A 13,631-nucleotide genomic window follows, 5' to 3' on the forward strand; every position below is an offset into this window, starting at 1 on the left:
AAGTTTGTTCCAGAGGTGGGAGAAAAGAGGAATGAAAGAGTGAAGGTGAGCAGAGAGTCTTGATTTTGGCAGTTTCACCAGAAGAGGTTGCTCGCGAATCTTGTGCGACCTGTAGGAATATTTGGGGGACAGAGCACAGACAGAGCTAGGGGAGCAAGGCTGGAGAGGAGTCGGTAGAAGACAGAAAGACCACCAACCTGCCTGCGGTGAGTGAGTGAAAGGCCTTCAGAATCAGCTTCATCGCAGGAGATTCCAATGATTCTGAAAGCTTTGGTTTCTACAGCGTGAAGCCGAGCTCGGTGTGAGGCAGGAGCACCGGCCCAGCGGGGGGAACAGTATTCCATTGAGCTGTGAATGAAAGCCGTTTATGTGGTGAGGATCTCAGGTGTGCCAAGGAAGGACTTCGCCCGATGGAGGATGCCCAGTCGGCTACTGGCTTTGGAGGCCAGCTTGGAAATGTGGTTTTCCCAGGAAAGATAATGGCAGATATTGAGACCCAAAAGCTTGATTGACAGAACTTCTTGGAGAGGATTGTTGAGAAATTAGATGGTAGGGTTTTCCACGTGGTTTTGTCGGAGAGACAAAGTGAGAGTGTGAGATTTGTCAGGATTGAAAGACATGTTCCACTTGTTTGACCAGTTTGTGATTTTGTCCAGGTCTGCAGAGAGTGAAGATGCTGCTGCCTGCTGATCTGAGGGTTGGGATATGGAGCGGCAGAGAGTGGAGACATCATCAAAGAGGTGGAGAGGATTTTCCAGAGAGTCGGAAAGATCATTGATGAATACCAAAAAAAGCAATGAAAGTGAATTAGCAATTTTTTCATTATTTTTTTAATTTAATTTTTAATTTTAAATTAATTTTATAATAATTTTTATAATAATTTAATTAATTTAATATTTTTAAATTAATTCATTTAATTAATTTAAATTTTAATATTATTTTTTAATTTTTTTTTTATTTAACATAATTTAATTTCATTAGCAAAGATATGAAGATATGACGAAATGAAAATGAGATATGAAGGGATGCCGTGGAAAAAAAAATGGCCAGCCCATCAAATGTGTACAAAATTATATGTTGAAAAACTACTACAAAGTGAAGTCATGAGCCTTTCATAAAACATTAAAAGCCACACCTTTTATTCTCGAGCTTTTCAGAACTAACAAAACTGATAAATATGACAGAATATATCACTAAAGTACCAAATCAGGAGATCACAAAATCGCCAAATTGTACTTCTTATGTCTCTCAATTTCGACAGACAGCTGAGAACAATAATGGCTGAAGTGATTGCAATAGTTCTAACACGAGGAAGAGACACTGTCTCTTGAGTATTGCGCCCGTACGATAACAAATAAAAAATCTCTTTATTTAATAAAAACAATATAACCACAATACACCACGAGCTGTCGAATGACATTAACGCATGTGCAACTCAGAAACACAGTCATAAAACTCCCTGCCGTAAACCTCACTCTCTGCCACAAAAGGTCTCTGCCGTGGATTGCAAGGCCTCATGGATTGCAAGATACTACAAAATGCTACAAAATTACACAGGAAGATGGCCCAGAATAAAAACGATTCTATTTAAAACAAAGAAAGAATGCAGCCTCTCGTGTGAAGTATAGGGCTGACTCAGAGCAAAAGAAAACTTCCAGGGTAGCCTTGCTGTGCTCGTCATTCCCTGTCATTCAATCAATGGTCATTCTTGTCATTTCTACCTTGTCATTCCTTCCTATCTTGTTAATTATGAGAATCCTGAGAATAAAAAGGCAGCAGCAAGCCTTAATTATGTTGTGATGGGTGTGTGTGTGTATGTGCGTGCGTGTGTGCGCGTGCGTGTATGGATGATGGTACCGTGGCCCGTAATCCAGCTCGGAGCAACAGAATAAGTTTGGCGTGGCGACCGCTTTGATGCATGGGCACAAGTGCAAAAGACCTTCTCAGGGGCAAAAAAAACACAGAGTTCATGAGCACGTGGGTACGACAGGGAAAGGTGGGTACCGGTACCGAGAATGAGGTGTTGAGGACACAAGATTGGGAAGCAAGCACAGAATTGAGGCATTCAGCATTTTTACGAGCAGAGTCGGCCCACGTGCTTTCACGAGCAGTGGTGCCATTTGAAGAGAGGGAAGGGATGGAAGCCAGATGGAAGAAGATGGCTATACCAGAGACAGACCTAACAAGGTGCCACCAGGTTTTAGAGGAGGGACACAAGTTTGAAATGTTCAATCTTGAGGTTGGATAGATGTTTTCTGGCTCTCTTGAGAGGGAACCCACACTTGTTGCGGGCTTTACGTAATGCAATGAAATTGCCTTCGGTTGGATTTGCCTTCCAGGAAGATAAGGCAAGTTGTTTTAGAGCAACTGCCTCACCACAGAATTCAGTGTACCATGAGTGGGAAGCAGGGTCGGATAATTAATTGAAGACAAGATGGGATGAATCTGAAGCCAGGCTTGTTTGATACTTCAGTTGAAGAGAATAGTATGACCTGGGTAGGGTTACCAAACAATGTAAGTATTTTAAAAATTTGAACGACTCTAAGTCTCTAAGCTGTCTGTCACCATGGAAGTGAAGATTTTTTATTTTTTATTTGTTTGTATACAAGATCGAGGCTCATGAAAGAGCTAAATATTGCATTGAGACACTGGTTTATTTTGTATATTTCGAGTCATGGAAGAGAGACAATGAACCAACCATACACCGCTTCAACCCAGTAACTTTGCAGTCACGACAAAGGAATTGCAGTGTTACAATTATAGTTACTATATTATTATTATTATTAATGTTATTATTATTATTTCGAAAATGATACTACTGTATTAAGAAATCTGGCCTAATTCGTCTGAATCGGCCTGAAGGTGAGGCATGAAGCCTAAGGCCAATAGGTACTGTGTCGTTCAAAGACCTGTAACATCTATGCTTTCGATATTTGATGGTCATTTTAACACACGGTTTGTTTGTGTTTAATACTGAATGAAAAACGTAAAGGTAGAGCATGGCAATTGTGATATATGACAGGTTCGACGATATGTTCGGCCTGAACGGTATAGAAATCAAAATGGCGGTGTGTGGAGTCAGACGTCATACGCAATAATGACATCACAGATGTAATCACATCACATCACCCCTGTCATGTGACCAAATCCTCAGCTCTAATTGGTGTACGTTTGTGAGGGACATACATACATACATACATACATACATACATATGGACATACAGACAGACAAACACTGTTCTAGATGGCTTTGCCATACAGGCAATGGTATAAAAACTACAAAAGAAAACTTCTGAAAAAAACGACAAAATGGCTATATTAATTTTTTTTGCATTTTCTTTTTTAATCTTAATTGGTCTGGTGTTTAGTTGGGGCAGACATGATGGGCCGAGAGACCTCCTCATGTGTCTAAATTTCTTGTTTATCCTTTTGTTCTAGCAGAAGTGCCCATCGCTTTGCTGACGGATAAACTATAAGACAACATGCTGTACTTCACAAACATTCTGCTCTGTTCACTCTGTAATTTGCCTGAAGTCATCTTCCATCTACCTGGAAGTCAGCGATAACAGCACCTTCATCAAACAACCTTGCTGCTTATATATAGTGCGAGCAAAAATCACTTCCACTTCGCTGTGAAGCTCAGTGTTGGATGCTGTAGTTTGAACCTTTGCTCAAAATTAATAAAATGAAACATTTTCAAAAACACGAATTATTCTTACTCAGATTTCAACATCATCGAAGTGCATATTGTTACATTTTTTAAACCTATACTATATATAAGAAGTAGCTTGTCCGTAATACAGGCTACTACCAGGTGGTGCTAGACGATGGACATGTCCATAAAGAAAATTGGGGTCTTTCTCCTATCTTGAACTCCCTCCCCCAGATATGTGACGAATAGAAAGTATGCTTGGAGAACCCTGAGGCAACATGGAATATTTGGTTGGATTTGGTTCAGTATTTTTTGTGAACTAGTGTATATATACATATATACGTATTCGCTATTTTAAAGCAGTAGTTATGGCATGAGTTTTGTAATTTGTTCATGGTGCGGCGATAGCTCTCCTACTCTTCGCGAAGGGCACCATGGTATATTTACCGTCCACCAACTAATGCCGACAGACGGGACGCCCAGTTTAACGTCCATCCTAGGGATGGCACACACATTGATGAATCACCCTGCCTGTGAAACACCGGGATGACAGTTTATAGCTGGGTTGGAACTCAAACCCAGGCTAGACAGGTTAGAGGCGAGTGTGCATACATCCAGGCCATCCTGCCAGTCACAGACCTCATTACTGGAGTAAATACCAGGAAGTAAGTGCCTCATAAGCTATTGCTGCACACATCCTGTCCAACGGCCAATGCCAACCACACATTAACCTGGCTGTGCTACACAAAACAATTCTGGGAGCAGCCAGGAGCAATTTAGATTTCAAAAAGGGTCTTCTGGCTAAAGTTGCATATGCTCCGCCGATTAGGCGTGAGCTTAGCAGAGCCACCACCCCGATTTTATTGATCAGCCCACAATTGCTATGTTCCATCTTCAGGTCTATAAAATAAATCTGTAAACTGGTCTATAAAATTGAAAATTTAATTATTTTTCCTGTAATGGCTGCAGTGCAATCCTACAGATATCTAAAGGGCTGTAGCTCTGGGCTCATGCAACATATACACTACCGGTCTAAAGTTTTAGAACACCTCAATTTTTCCACTTTTTATTGAAATTTTCGCAGTTTAATGTCCAGTGAATAACCTGAAATGGTACAAAGGCAAGCAGTAAACTGCTCGAGGTTAAAAAAAAGTTTAGGTTAGCAAAAACGGGGAATAATGTAAATTGCACAGTTATATTGTAAAAAAAAAGTTTCGGTTAGCAAAAACGGGAAATAATGTAAATTGCACAGTTATATTGAAGAAAAAAAAAAGGCCTTCTTCAGGGAACAGGTAATGGGTTAACAACTTACAGCTGTTCTGCAGCAATGTAAGTAAATTAAGCCTTGAAAGTTGATGCAAACAATTCCTACAGGTGTCCCAACCTCTGCTGATTACCTGATTGGCTGTATACAATAATTGTCTGTATACCAGTTTGCTTGGACAAACCCCCTGTCTGTTTTAAAGCAGTATTGGAACAGTCTGTTATTACACCCTCTGAAGCATTATTTGGACAATATTGCACTTCAGGAAGTAGTATATTGGAAACTTTTTTTCTTTTTTTTCTTTTTTTTTTGTATACAGAGTCGAGGCTCGTGAAAGAGCTAACATTTATCAAACAAACAAATCAAACAAACAAGCAAACAAAAAAGGGGAGCGGTCGACAAGATGGGGAGAGAAGAGGAGGAAGCACACAAACACAACATTTGAGAGCAGGGACATCGGGAGATGTGTGGGAGGGAGAGGGCCTGGGGGGAGGGGCAGGATAGGTATAAAATGCAAGGACACCAAGGACTTCCAGGAAAGAAGTCAAAAGTCACCTCAAAAAAGTGGATTTGGGGTGAAATTAGCGGGGGTAGAAAAGATCAAGGTTTTGGATTGGGGAAGATAAGAGATGGTGGTGAACAGCCATTTTAAAGACCTGGAGGGTGGAGTGGGATTGAAGAGAGTGAGGGAGTTTGTTCCAGAGGTGGGAGAAAAGAGGAATGAAGGAGTGAAGGTGAGCAGAGAGTCTTGATTTTGGCAGTTTAACCATAAGAGGGTTGCAGGCAGATCTTGTGCGACCTGTAGGAATATTTGGGGGGCTGAGCCCAGAGAGAGCTGGGGGAGCAAGGCCGGAGAGGAGTCGGTAGAAGACGGAAAGACCACCAACCTGCCTGCGGTGAGTAAGTGAAATGCCCTCGGAGATAGCGTCATCGCGGGAGATTCCAATGATTCTGAACGCTTTGGTTTCAACAGCGTGAAGACGAGCTAGGTGTGAGGCAGGAGCACCAGCCCAGAGGGGAGTGCAGTACTCCATTGAGCTGCGGATGAAAGCCTTGTATGTGGTGAGGAGCTCAGGTGTGCCAAGGAAGGACTTCGCACGACGGAGGATGCCCAGTCAGCGACTGGCTTTGGAGGCCAGCTTGGAAATGTGGTTTTCCCAGGAAAGATCATGGCAGATAGTGAGACCCAAAAGCTTGAGTGACAGAACTTCTTGGAGAGGATTATTCAGAAAGTAGATGGGAGGGTTGTCCAGTCGGTCTTTTCGGAGAGACATCGTAAGTGTGTGAGATTTGTCAGGATTGAAAGACATGTTCCACTTGTTTGCCCAGTCTGTGATTTTGTCCAGGTCTGCAGAGAGTGAGGAGGCTGCAGACTGCCGATATGAGGGATGAGGAATGGAGCGGCAGAGAGTGGAGTCATCAGCAAAAAGATAGAGAGGATTTTCAAGAGAGTCAGAGAGATCATTGATGAAGACCAGAAAAAGCACAGGGCTCAGAACACTGCCTTGGGGAACTCCAGCCTAAACAGGAAGATGAGATGAGAGAAACCCATTCAGGGCCACATGTTGACTATGACTAGAGAGGAAGTCCGCCAGCAATGCGTGGAGATTTCCATGGATACCAAAGGAGGAGCGTTTGGTGAGCAGAGCGGGGTGTCAGACCATATCGAAGGCACGTGATGTGTCGAGGGAGACAGCTCTAATTTCCTGTTTGGCATTGAGGACCTCCATCCATTGCTGAGACAGCAGAAGCAGCATGTCCAGAGTAGAGTGACCTGGTCTGAAACCAAATTGATGATCAGAGATCAAGCCATTGGAGAAAAGGAAAGATTTCATATCCGAAGCAATGATGGATTCCATGACTTTGCTGATAATTGGGAGAAGGCTGATTGGTCTGCAGTTGCTAGGATCTGTTTTTGCACCTTTTTGTGCAAAGCGGTGATGTTGGCTGATTTCCAAGCAGATGGCAGTTGACCTTGAGCAAAAGAGAAGGTGAAGAGAACAGAGAGAGGGAGTGAAAGAGCAGAAGAACAGGATTTTAGGACCAGTGGGCTGATGCCGTCAGGTCCAGTTGCAGAATCAGAGTCGAGGGTTGACAGAAACTTTTCCACCTTGTCAGAAGGAAAGGACTCGGAGTCCAGGAGCAGCTGGGTACGACTGGGTACGGTGGGTACAGAGAGGGATGGGTTTGGGACACAAGATTTAGAGGCAAACACAGAGTTGAGGCATTCAGCTTTTTCACGTGCGGAGTCAGCTGTGTAGCCGTTTGAGGTAAGGGAGGGGACGGAGGGGGAACAAACACCAGAAACAGATTTGACCAGACGCCACCAGGATTTGGAAGAGGGAGACAGATAAGAGAGTTCGGTCTTGAGAACGGAGAGATATTGTTTCCTGGCTCTCCTGAGGGTGGACACACACTTGTTTCGGGCTTTGTGAAAGGAAATGAGATTTCCTTCCATTGGATTTGCTTTCCAGGAGACGAAGGCAAGTGGTTTCTGGGAAACAGCCTCACCACAAGATTCCGTGTACCATGGACGGGAGGAAGGGTATGACAACTGAAGACGAGATGGGATAAATCTGTGCATGAGAGAGAGCAATTTACTTTGGAAGAATTCCCAGGATGAGTTGATGTCAGAGGTGGTAGAGATGGGAGACCAGTCCAGATGATTGATGGCTGCTTGAAGACCGTGCCAGTTGGCCTGAGTGAAATGCCAGACTCGTCGCTGCTGAGGAGGCTCTCTGAGAATGGTCAGAGAGATGTCCACTTTAACAAGCACATGATCAGATGAGCCGATTGGAGCAGAAGAAGAGCAGCAGACATGTTCAGGGAAGTTAGTCATAACCAAGTCCAGAAGAGAAGATGCTCCATTGACTGAGATCCGGGTCGGGAAATTGACAGATTGTGTCAGTCCCAGTGAGTCGCAGAAGTCCTTTGCTGAGGAGCCATGGCTGGTGAGAGAGGTACCCACACCCAGCCAACTGGCATGGTGACAATTGAAATCACCACATATGAGGAAGAGAGAGTTGGGATGAGTAGATAGAAGTTGGTCCATATTATCAGACAGCGAGATGTAGATGGAGTCATCACTGTTTGGTGGACGGTACAACACACATATGAACAAGAGGTGGGAGCGAAGGGGAAGCCGTAGCCAGAGGTATTCCTGGGGGTGAGGTGGATAGACTGCAGTGCAGGGCGAGTGAGGAAGAGAGTTTTTGATAAAGATAGCAACCCCACCTCCAGGACGAGGCTCAGGTCTATCATACCGGAGGAGGGAGTAACCCGGGAGAGATACTAAAGAATCAGAGACATCATGAAGGAGGAAAGTTTCTGTTAAGCAGATCACGTCTGGTTTGACAGAAGCAACCTGTATAGAGAGATCAGTTAAGTTTGAACGAAGGCCCCGGATGTTTGAGGTCCATAACGTTAATGAAGAGGAAGGGGGGGGGCATAGGATACAGAACAGGGGGGATGAGGGGTAGGGTAAGATGTGGAAGAGGTGGAAGAGGTAGGGAGAGCTGTTGAAGGTGTGTCAGAGATTTCAGAATAGCTCGGAGAAAGGGAAGGATGGGGCAGACAATAGGTTTGATGGTGATTGGGTGAGGCACAATGAGGTGTTATTTGAGGAGGGGGAAGAGCGAAGCAGAAGGTTGGGGGAGATGGAGGTGAGAGTTGGAAGGGGGAAGAAGTGGGGAGGACTCTTTGAGGAGGGGGAGTGAGAGGGGGGAAATTGAGAAGAAATGAGGGTGGGGAGATTTGAAGGGGAGGGGCGACGGGGAGTCTTAGAGGGGAGGGGTGTGGGGGGAGTTTAGGAGGGGAGGGGAAAGGGGGAAGATTTGAAAGGGATGGGTGATGGGGAAGATTTGGAGGGGAGGGGTTATGGGGAAGATTTGGAGGGGAGGGGTGAGATTGGATTTTAGAAAGTGTACGATTAATGGGAAACGAACATTTATTGCAAAATGAGTTCTTTGTGACCTTCGAGTCAAAAATACGTTTAAGGACGCTGGGGGGAGGATGGAGTGCAGGAGGAAACTCTGAAAGGAAGAGGTCTGGCAGACCCAAAGCCACAACAGAATCAGAAGACAAGTTTCTGAGCGTCAACAGCTTGCGTGATAGGCGACTCAGAGGACAACAGCTTCAAGCACAGCTTAATACTGGTCGAAGAAAGGAAGTCGCAGTTTCATCTGTGAAAAGAAGACTTCGAGCTGCAGGTTTGACACGTCGAGTGGCAGTAAGAAAGACATTGCTAAGATGGCAAAATAAGAAAAAGAGGCTTGCCTGGGCCATGAAGCATCGCCAGTGGACTACTGAAGACTGGAAGAAGGTCTTATGGACCGATGAATCAAAATTTGAAATCTGTGGTTCATCACGCAGGGTTTTTGTACGCCGTCGAGTAAGCGAAAGGATGGTTCCTCAGTGTGTGACACCAACTGTCAATCATGGAGGCGGAAGCGTGATGGTCTGGGGCTCTTTTGCTGGATCCAGAGTCAGCGACTTGCACAGAGCGACTGGCACGCTGAACCAAAAGGGCTACCACAGCATTTTGCAGCGCCATGCAATACCCTCTGGTATATGTCTAGTTGGTCAGGGGTTCATCCTACAGCAAGATAATGACACTAAACACACCTCCAGGCTATGTCAAAACTACCTTCGGGGAAAAGAACAAGACGGTAGGCTTCAAATCATGGAATGGCCAGCAGTCTCCACACCTCAACCCCATAGAGCTGGTTTGGGATGAACTGGACAGAAGGGTGAAAGCAAAGCAACCTACAAGTGCAACACATTTTGTGGGAACTTCTGCAACAGTGTTGGGAAGAACTTCCCAAACAATATTTGATTTCCATTGTCGAAAGAATGCCACGAGTGTGTTCAGCGGTATATCTGCAAAAGGTGGCTACTTTGCTGAGTCAAAAATTTAAATTAAATTTTGTTCAATAAAATGATTCGATGATTTCTTTTTTTAAATCTCCAATTGTTTATTTGTTCTATGCTTAATTTCAGAGTACATTGAGACATTAAACTGTGTAAATTTCAATAAAAACTGGAAAAATTGAGGTGTTCTAAAACTTTTGACCGGTAGTGTATATGTGTATATATAAAAGTTCAAAACACACCTGGTCAGAAGTGTGCCGCACTGACCGGGTATACATATATATATACATATGAAACTTTTATAGTAGGTGCTTATGTAACTATAATTATATAAAAATATATAAAAGATGCCTTTGCAACATGTATATATACAGACTTGGCATTTAATATGGAATATTTTTTTTGTGGGGGTGAACTTACTTTTCAAGATGTCTTAGAACCAAAAGTTCATTGGAATTATGTTGAAATTATTCTAGATTTTGTTAATATGACCTTTAAAAGAAATAAAAACCACATTTGACATTTCGAAACAAATAAATTGATCCTTGAAAGTGATGTAAACTGATATCAAACTCAATTCATGGACAGTACTGTGTTAAACTTCTGTACGTTTTCCAGAAGTATCTCTTTATTTTGCACATTAGCCAATTTTAACAAAAACAAAAGTTAAATTACGACTGGGATTACCGACAGTAAAATTACAGTTCAGTACTTCGTGTAACCCCCACGAGCATTCAGGAGAGCACGTACACGTTGAGGCATGCTGTTCACGAGATTTGCCAAGGTTTGGACAGGAATCACTTGCCATGCAGTGACAATAGCCTGCTGCAATTCACGCACAGAGGCAGGCTGCTGGTCCAAGTGGTCGATTTGATGCGTTAATTCTGCCCACAAGTTCTCTATCGGATTCATATCCGGGGACATGGCAGGCCACTCCATATGCTCTACACCACGGTCAGCAAGAAAGTGTTGGATCATGCAAGCACGATGAGGCCGTGCATTGTCATCTTGGAAGACAAAGTTTCCTCAAAAGGCTGCACGAGCAAATGGAAGCAATGTTTCTTCCAGAATGGCCCTGTACTTGAACTGGTTCAGGTTTCCATTCAGAACAACCAGGTCAGTTTTGCCCCCTGCATGAAAAGCAGCCCAAACGATCACCGCACCACCTCCAGCTTGGACTCTTGGCACTATACAATCTTTGTTGTAGGCTTAATGCACTTGTCTGCGCACTCGGACGCGGGCCATATTGACGATAGACCAGAAATCTAGACTCGTCACTGAAGATCACATGACTCCAGTGTCCTGGCTGCCATTGACGGTGCTCTCTGGCCCACTGCAATCGGCGCTGGCAGTGTTGTCTGGGTCAGGCGTGGCTTTCTCAGGGGACGCCTGGCACGATAGCCTGCTTGAACCAGTCGTTGGTTGACTAGCCTTCTGGATACAGGCACATTTGTCAGTTGCTGCCACTCAGCCCTAAGCTGATTAGCTGACTTGGTACGGCCATTGCGGACTAACCGGTGCAGCTGGCGATCATCCCTCCTTGTGGTTCTGCGCGGACGTCCTGGCCTCGGTATTGGAGTAGGGACACCCCTCTGAGCATTTCGTTTCAGGCTCTTTGACACCTGACCTTGAGTGATGCCATACTGCCGAGCAATAGCACGCTCTTTCATGCTGTAATTTCGTAAAGCCACCACTCCATGACAAACAGCATTGTCGAGTTGACGGACCATCTCCAGAGGAAGCGGCAATAACTTTTGGAGACGTGCAGCAGTTGTTTCCCACTAATACAGAACGCAACAACCCTTGTATACCTGACTGTGAAGCCAATCATCAAATGCACCTGTCCGTACATTTTGCCACGCCACCTGTGATATAATCCTGTTGGTGACTTCTTGCTGCGACAGACAATCAGTGACATGGTTCTTTTAACAAATAAATCACCAAAGTGTAAAAGAAACTCACCAGATTGATTTACTGAGTTAAGAAAGTAAACCCAATTCAAGAAAAAAAAAATTCCATATTAAATGCCAAGTCTGTATATATATATATATATATATATATATATATATATATATATATATATATATACTGTATATGTATGTATATATATATATATATATATATATATATATATGTATATATATATATATACAGTATATGTATATAATATATATATATATATATATATATATATATATATATATATATATATATATATATATATATATATATATATACAGTATATATATATATATATATATATATATATATATATATATACACACACGAGAGCAAATCGAAAAGTAAAGGCAATATGTGTGTAAAACTAACACCCAATAAATTGCCTTTACTTTATTATTTACCTTCGTGGGTGTGTGTGAGTGTGTGTGTGTGTGTGTGTGTGTGTGTGTGTGTGTGTGTGTGTGTGTGTGTGTGTGTGTGTGTGTGTGTGTGTGTGTGTGGAGTATACATATGTATACGTGGTCAATGAATTATGCAAAGCAATGGCACTCCCAGCTGCAGTTTGTCGAAGTGCAGAGGGTACTACATTCCAGGGCGAATACAAAGGGTTAAGATGCACAACTGCCGCAACAATCGACAGGTTCACACGATGTTTCAAACAGAATAAAAAGACGTTAGGTGAACAATTTGTTTTGTAACCCATTGAAACGACAGTTACAAGACAATGACAACTGAACAACGACATCATTGTCTATAATCCTTGTGCCAGTGATTAAACAACGAACTATTGCTTTTGAAAATCCAGCCCGAGAACCAGTGCATGCTCCACTGTTTGCCCGGTCAGAACCAACAGTCCCCATGAGCGGCTGCGACCAGTTGCAGCGATCGCCTTTACCAGGAAACAGTGCGACGTTGATCGTGGCCATGGGTGTTCCGAAGATAACACGACTGTGACGTGTGTTGCGAGTGGCATATACAGTACAGCATCAATCTGGAATATTATAAGCGTGTTATATAAGGCAATTGATTATCTCACCTCTTTTAACAGAGATATTCGTGTCGCTGTCTGTTTCCATTGGAATGGGGAAAGTATCTAAAAACAAAATCCACAAAGGTTTTTAAGCACAACCCTGGGCTCCGCCCGACACAGGAATATTTCTTTATCTACCCTCCCACCTCGGCTCGCCTCTCCCCTCTCTCTCTCTCCCCACCTTCCTCCCACATCTCCCCTCCCACCCTGGCTCGCCTCTTTCTCTTTCCCTTTCTCCCTTTCTCTCTTTCCCTTTCTCTCTTTCCCTTTCTCTCTTTCCCTTTCTCTCTCTCTCTCTCTCCCTCTCTCTCTCTCTCTCCCTCTCTCCCTCTTTCCCTCTCTCCCTCTCTCCCTCTCTCCCTCTCTTAATTTTTCGCTTAATTTAATTAAACGCTTAATTTGCTCTTGTTGTGTTCATAGCTCTTGCATGAGCATTTCCTTTAAAATTGTTTGTGGTTTTGTTTGTGTCTTCACCTTTGGTTTGTAAAATTTTTATACTTGCTGGTTTCTTTTAAATATCCTTTGCTCTTTTTTGGTGCGTTCATGATCCTTATACAATGTTTCTTTAAACTGGTTGCTTTGTTTAACACTGCTTTGTGGATGGTTTTATACTTTTATAATAAAAGGATTCAAAAGTCTCTCTCTCTCTCTCTCTCGCCCCCTGCTGGTCGTTTGCATGCTGGTTGTACTGTCATGGCGTCTGCTTGTGGAGGCCTGTGAGTGCTCTGTGTTGTTGCTCCATCCCCCCCCCCCCCCCCGTTTTCCCCCCTCTGTGTCGTTGTACCTGTTCGTGGAGTCTTCCTGGTGATTCCCATATACGTTGAGACGGGAGAGAGAGCCGGAGAGCACAGGGT

At 43.5% G+C, this 13,631-nt stretch overlaps 1 protein-coding gene across 2 annotated transcripts in view; it reads right to left on the minus strand.

The window, feature by feature from the left end:
• Positions 1-12,964, minus strand: part of CASP6 (caspase 6) — a 75,821-nt gene extending 62,857 nt beyond the window's left edge. Inside the window, exon 1 of one of the 2 annotated variants that reach the window (XM_068104386.2) lies at positions 12,784-12,964. In XM_068104386.2, the coding sequence (XP_067960487.1) occupies positions 12,784-12,823 (40 nt within the window). In that variant the 5' untranslated portion in view covers positions 12,824-12,964. Of the gene's footprint in view, positions 1-12,642; positions 12,691-12,783 lie in introns of those variants that run through there. The other variant, XM_068104387.2, reaches the window with a different exon arrangement.
• Between the last annotated feature and the right edge of the window lie 667 nt (positions 12,965-13,631).

The sequence above is a fragment of the Myxine glutinosa genome, chromosome 4, assembly GCF_964187855.1.
Source record: "Myxine glutinosa chromosome 4, kmMyxGlut1.1, whole genome shotgun sequence".
In the NCBI taxonomy this organism is placed as follows: domain Eukaryota; kingdom Metazoa; phylum Chordata; class Myxini; order Myxiniformes; family Myxinidae; genus Myxine; species Myxine glutinosa.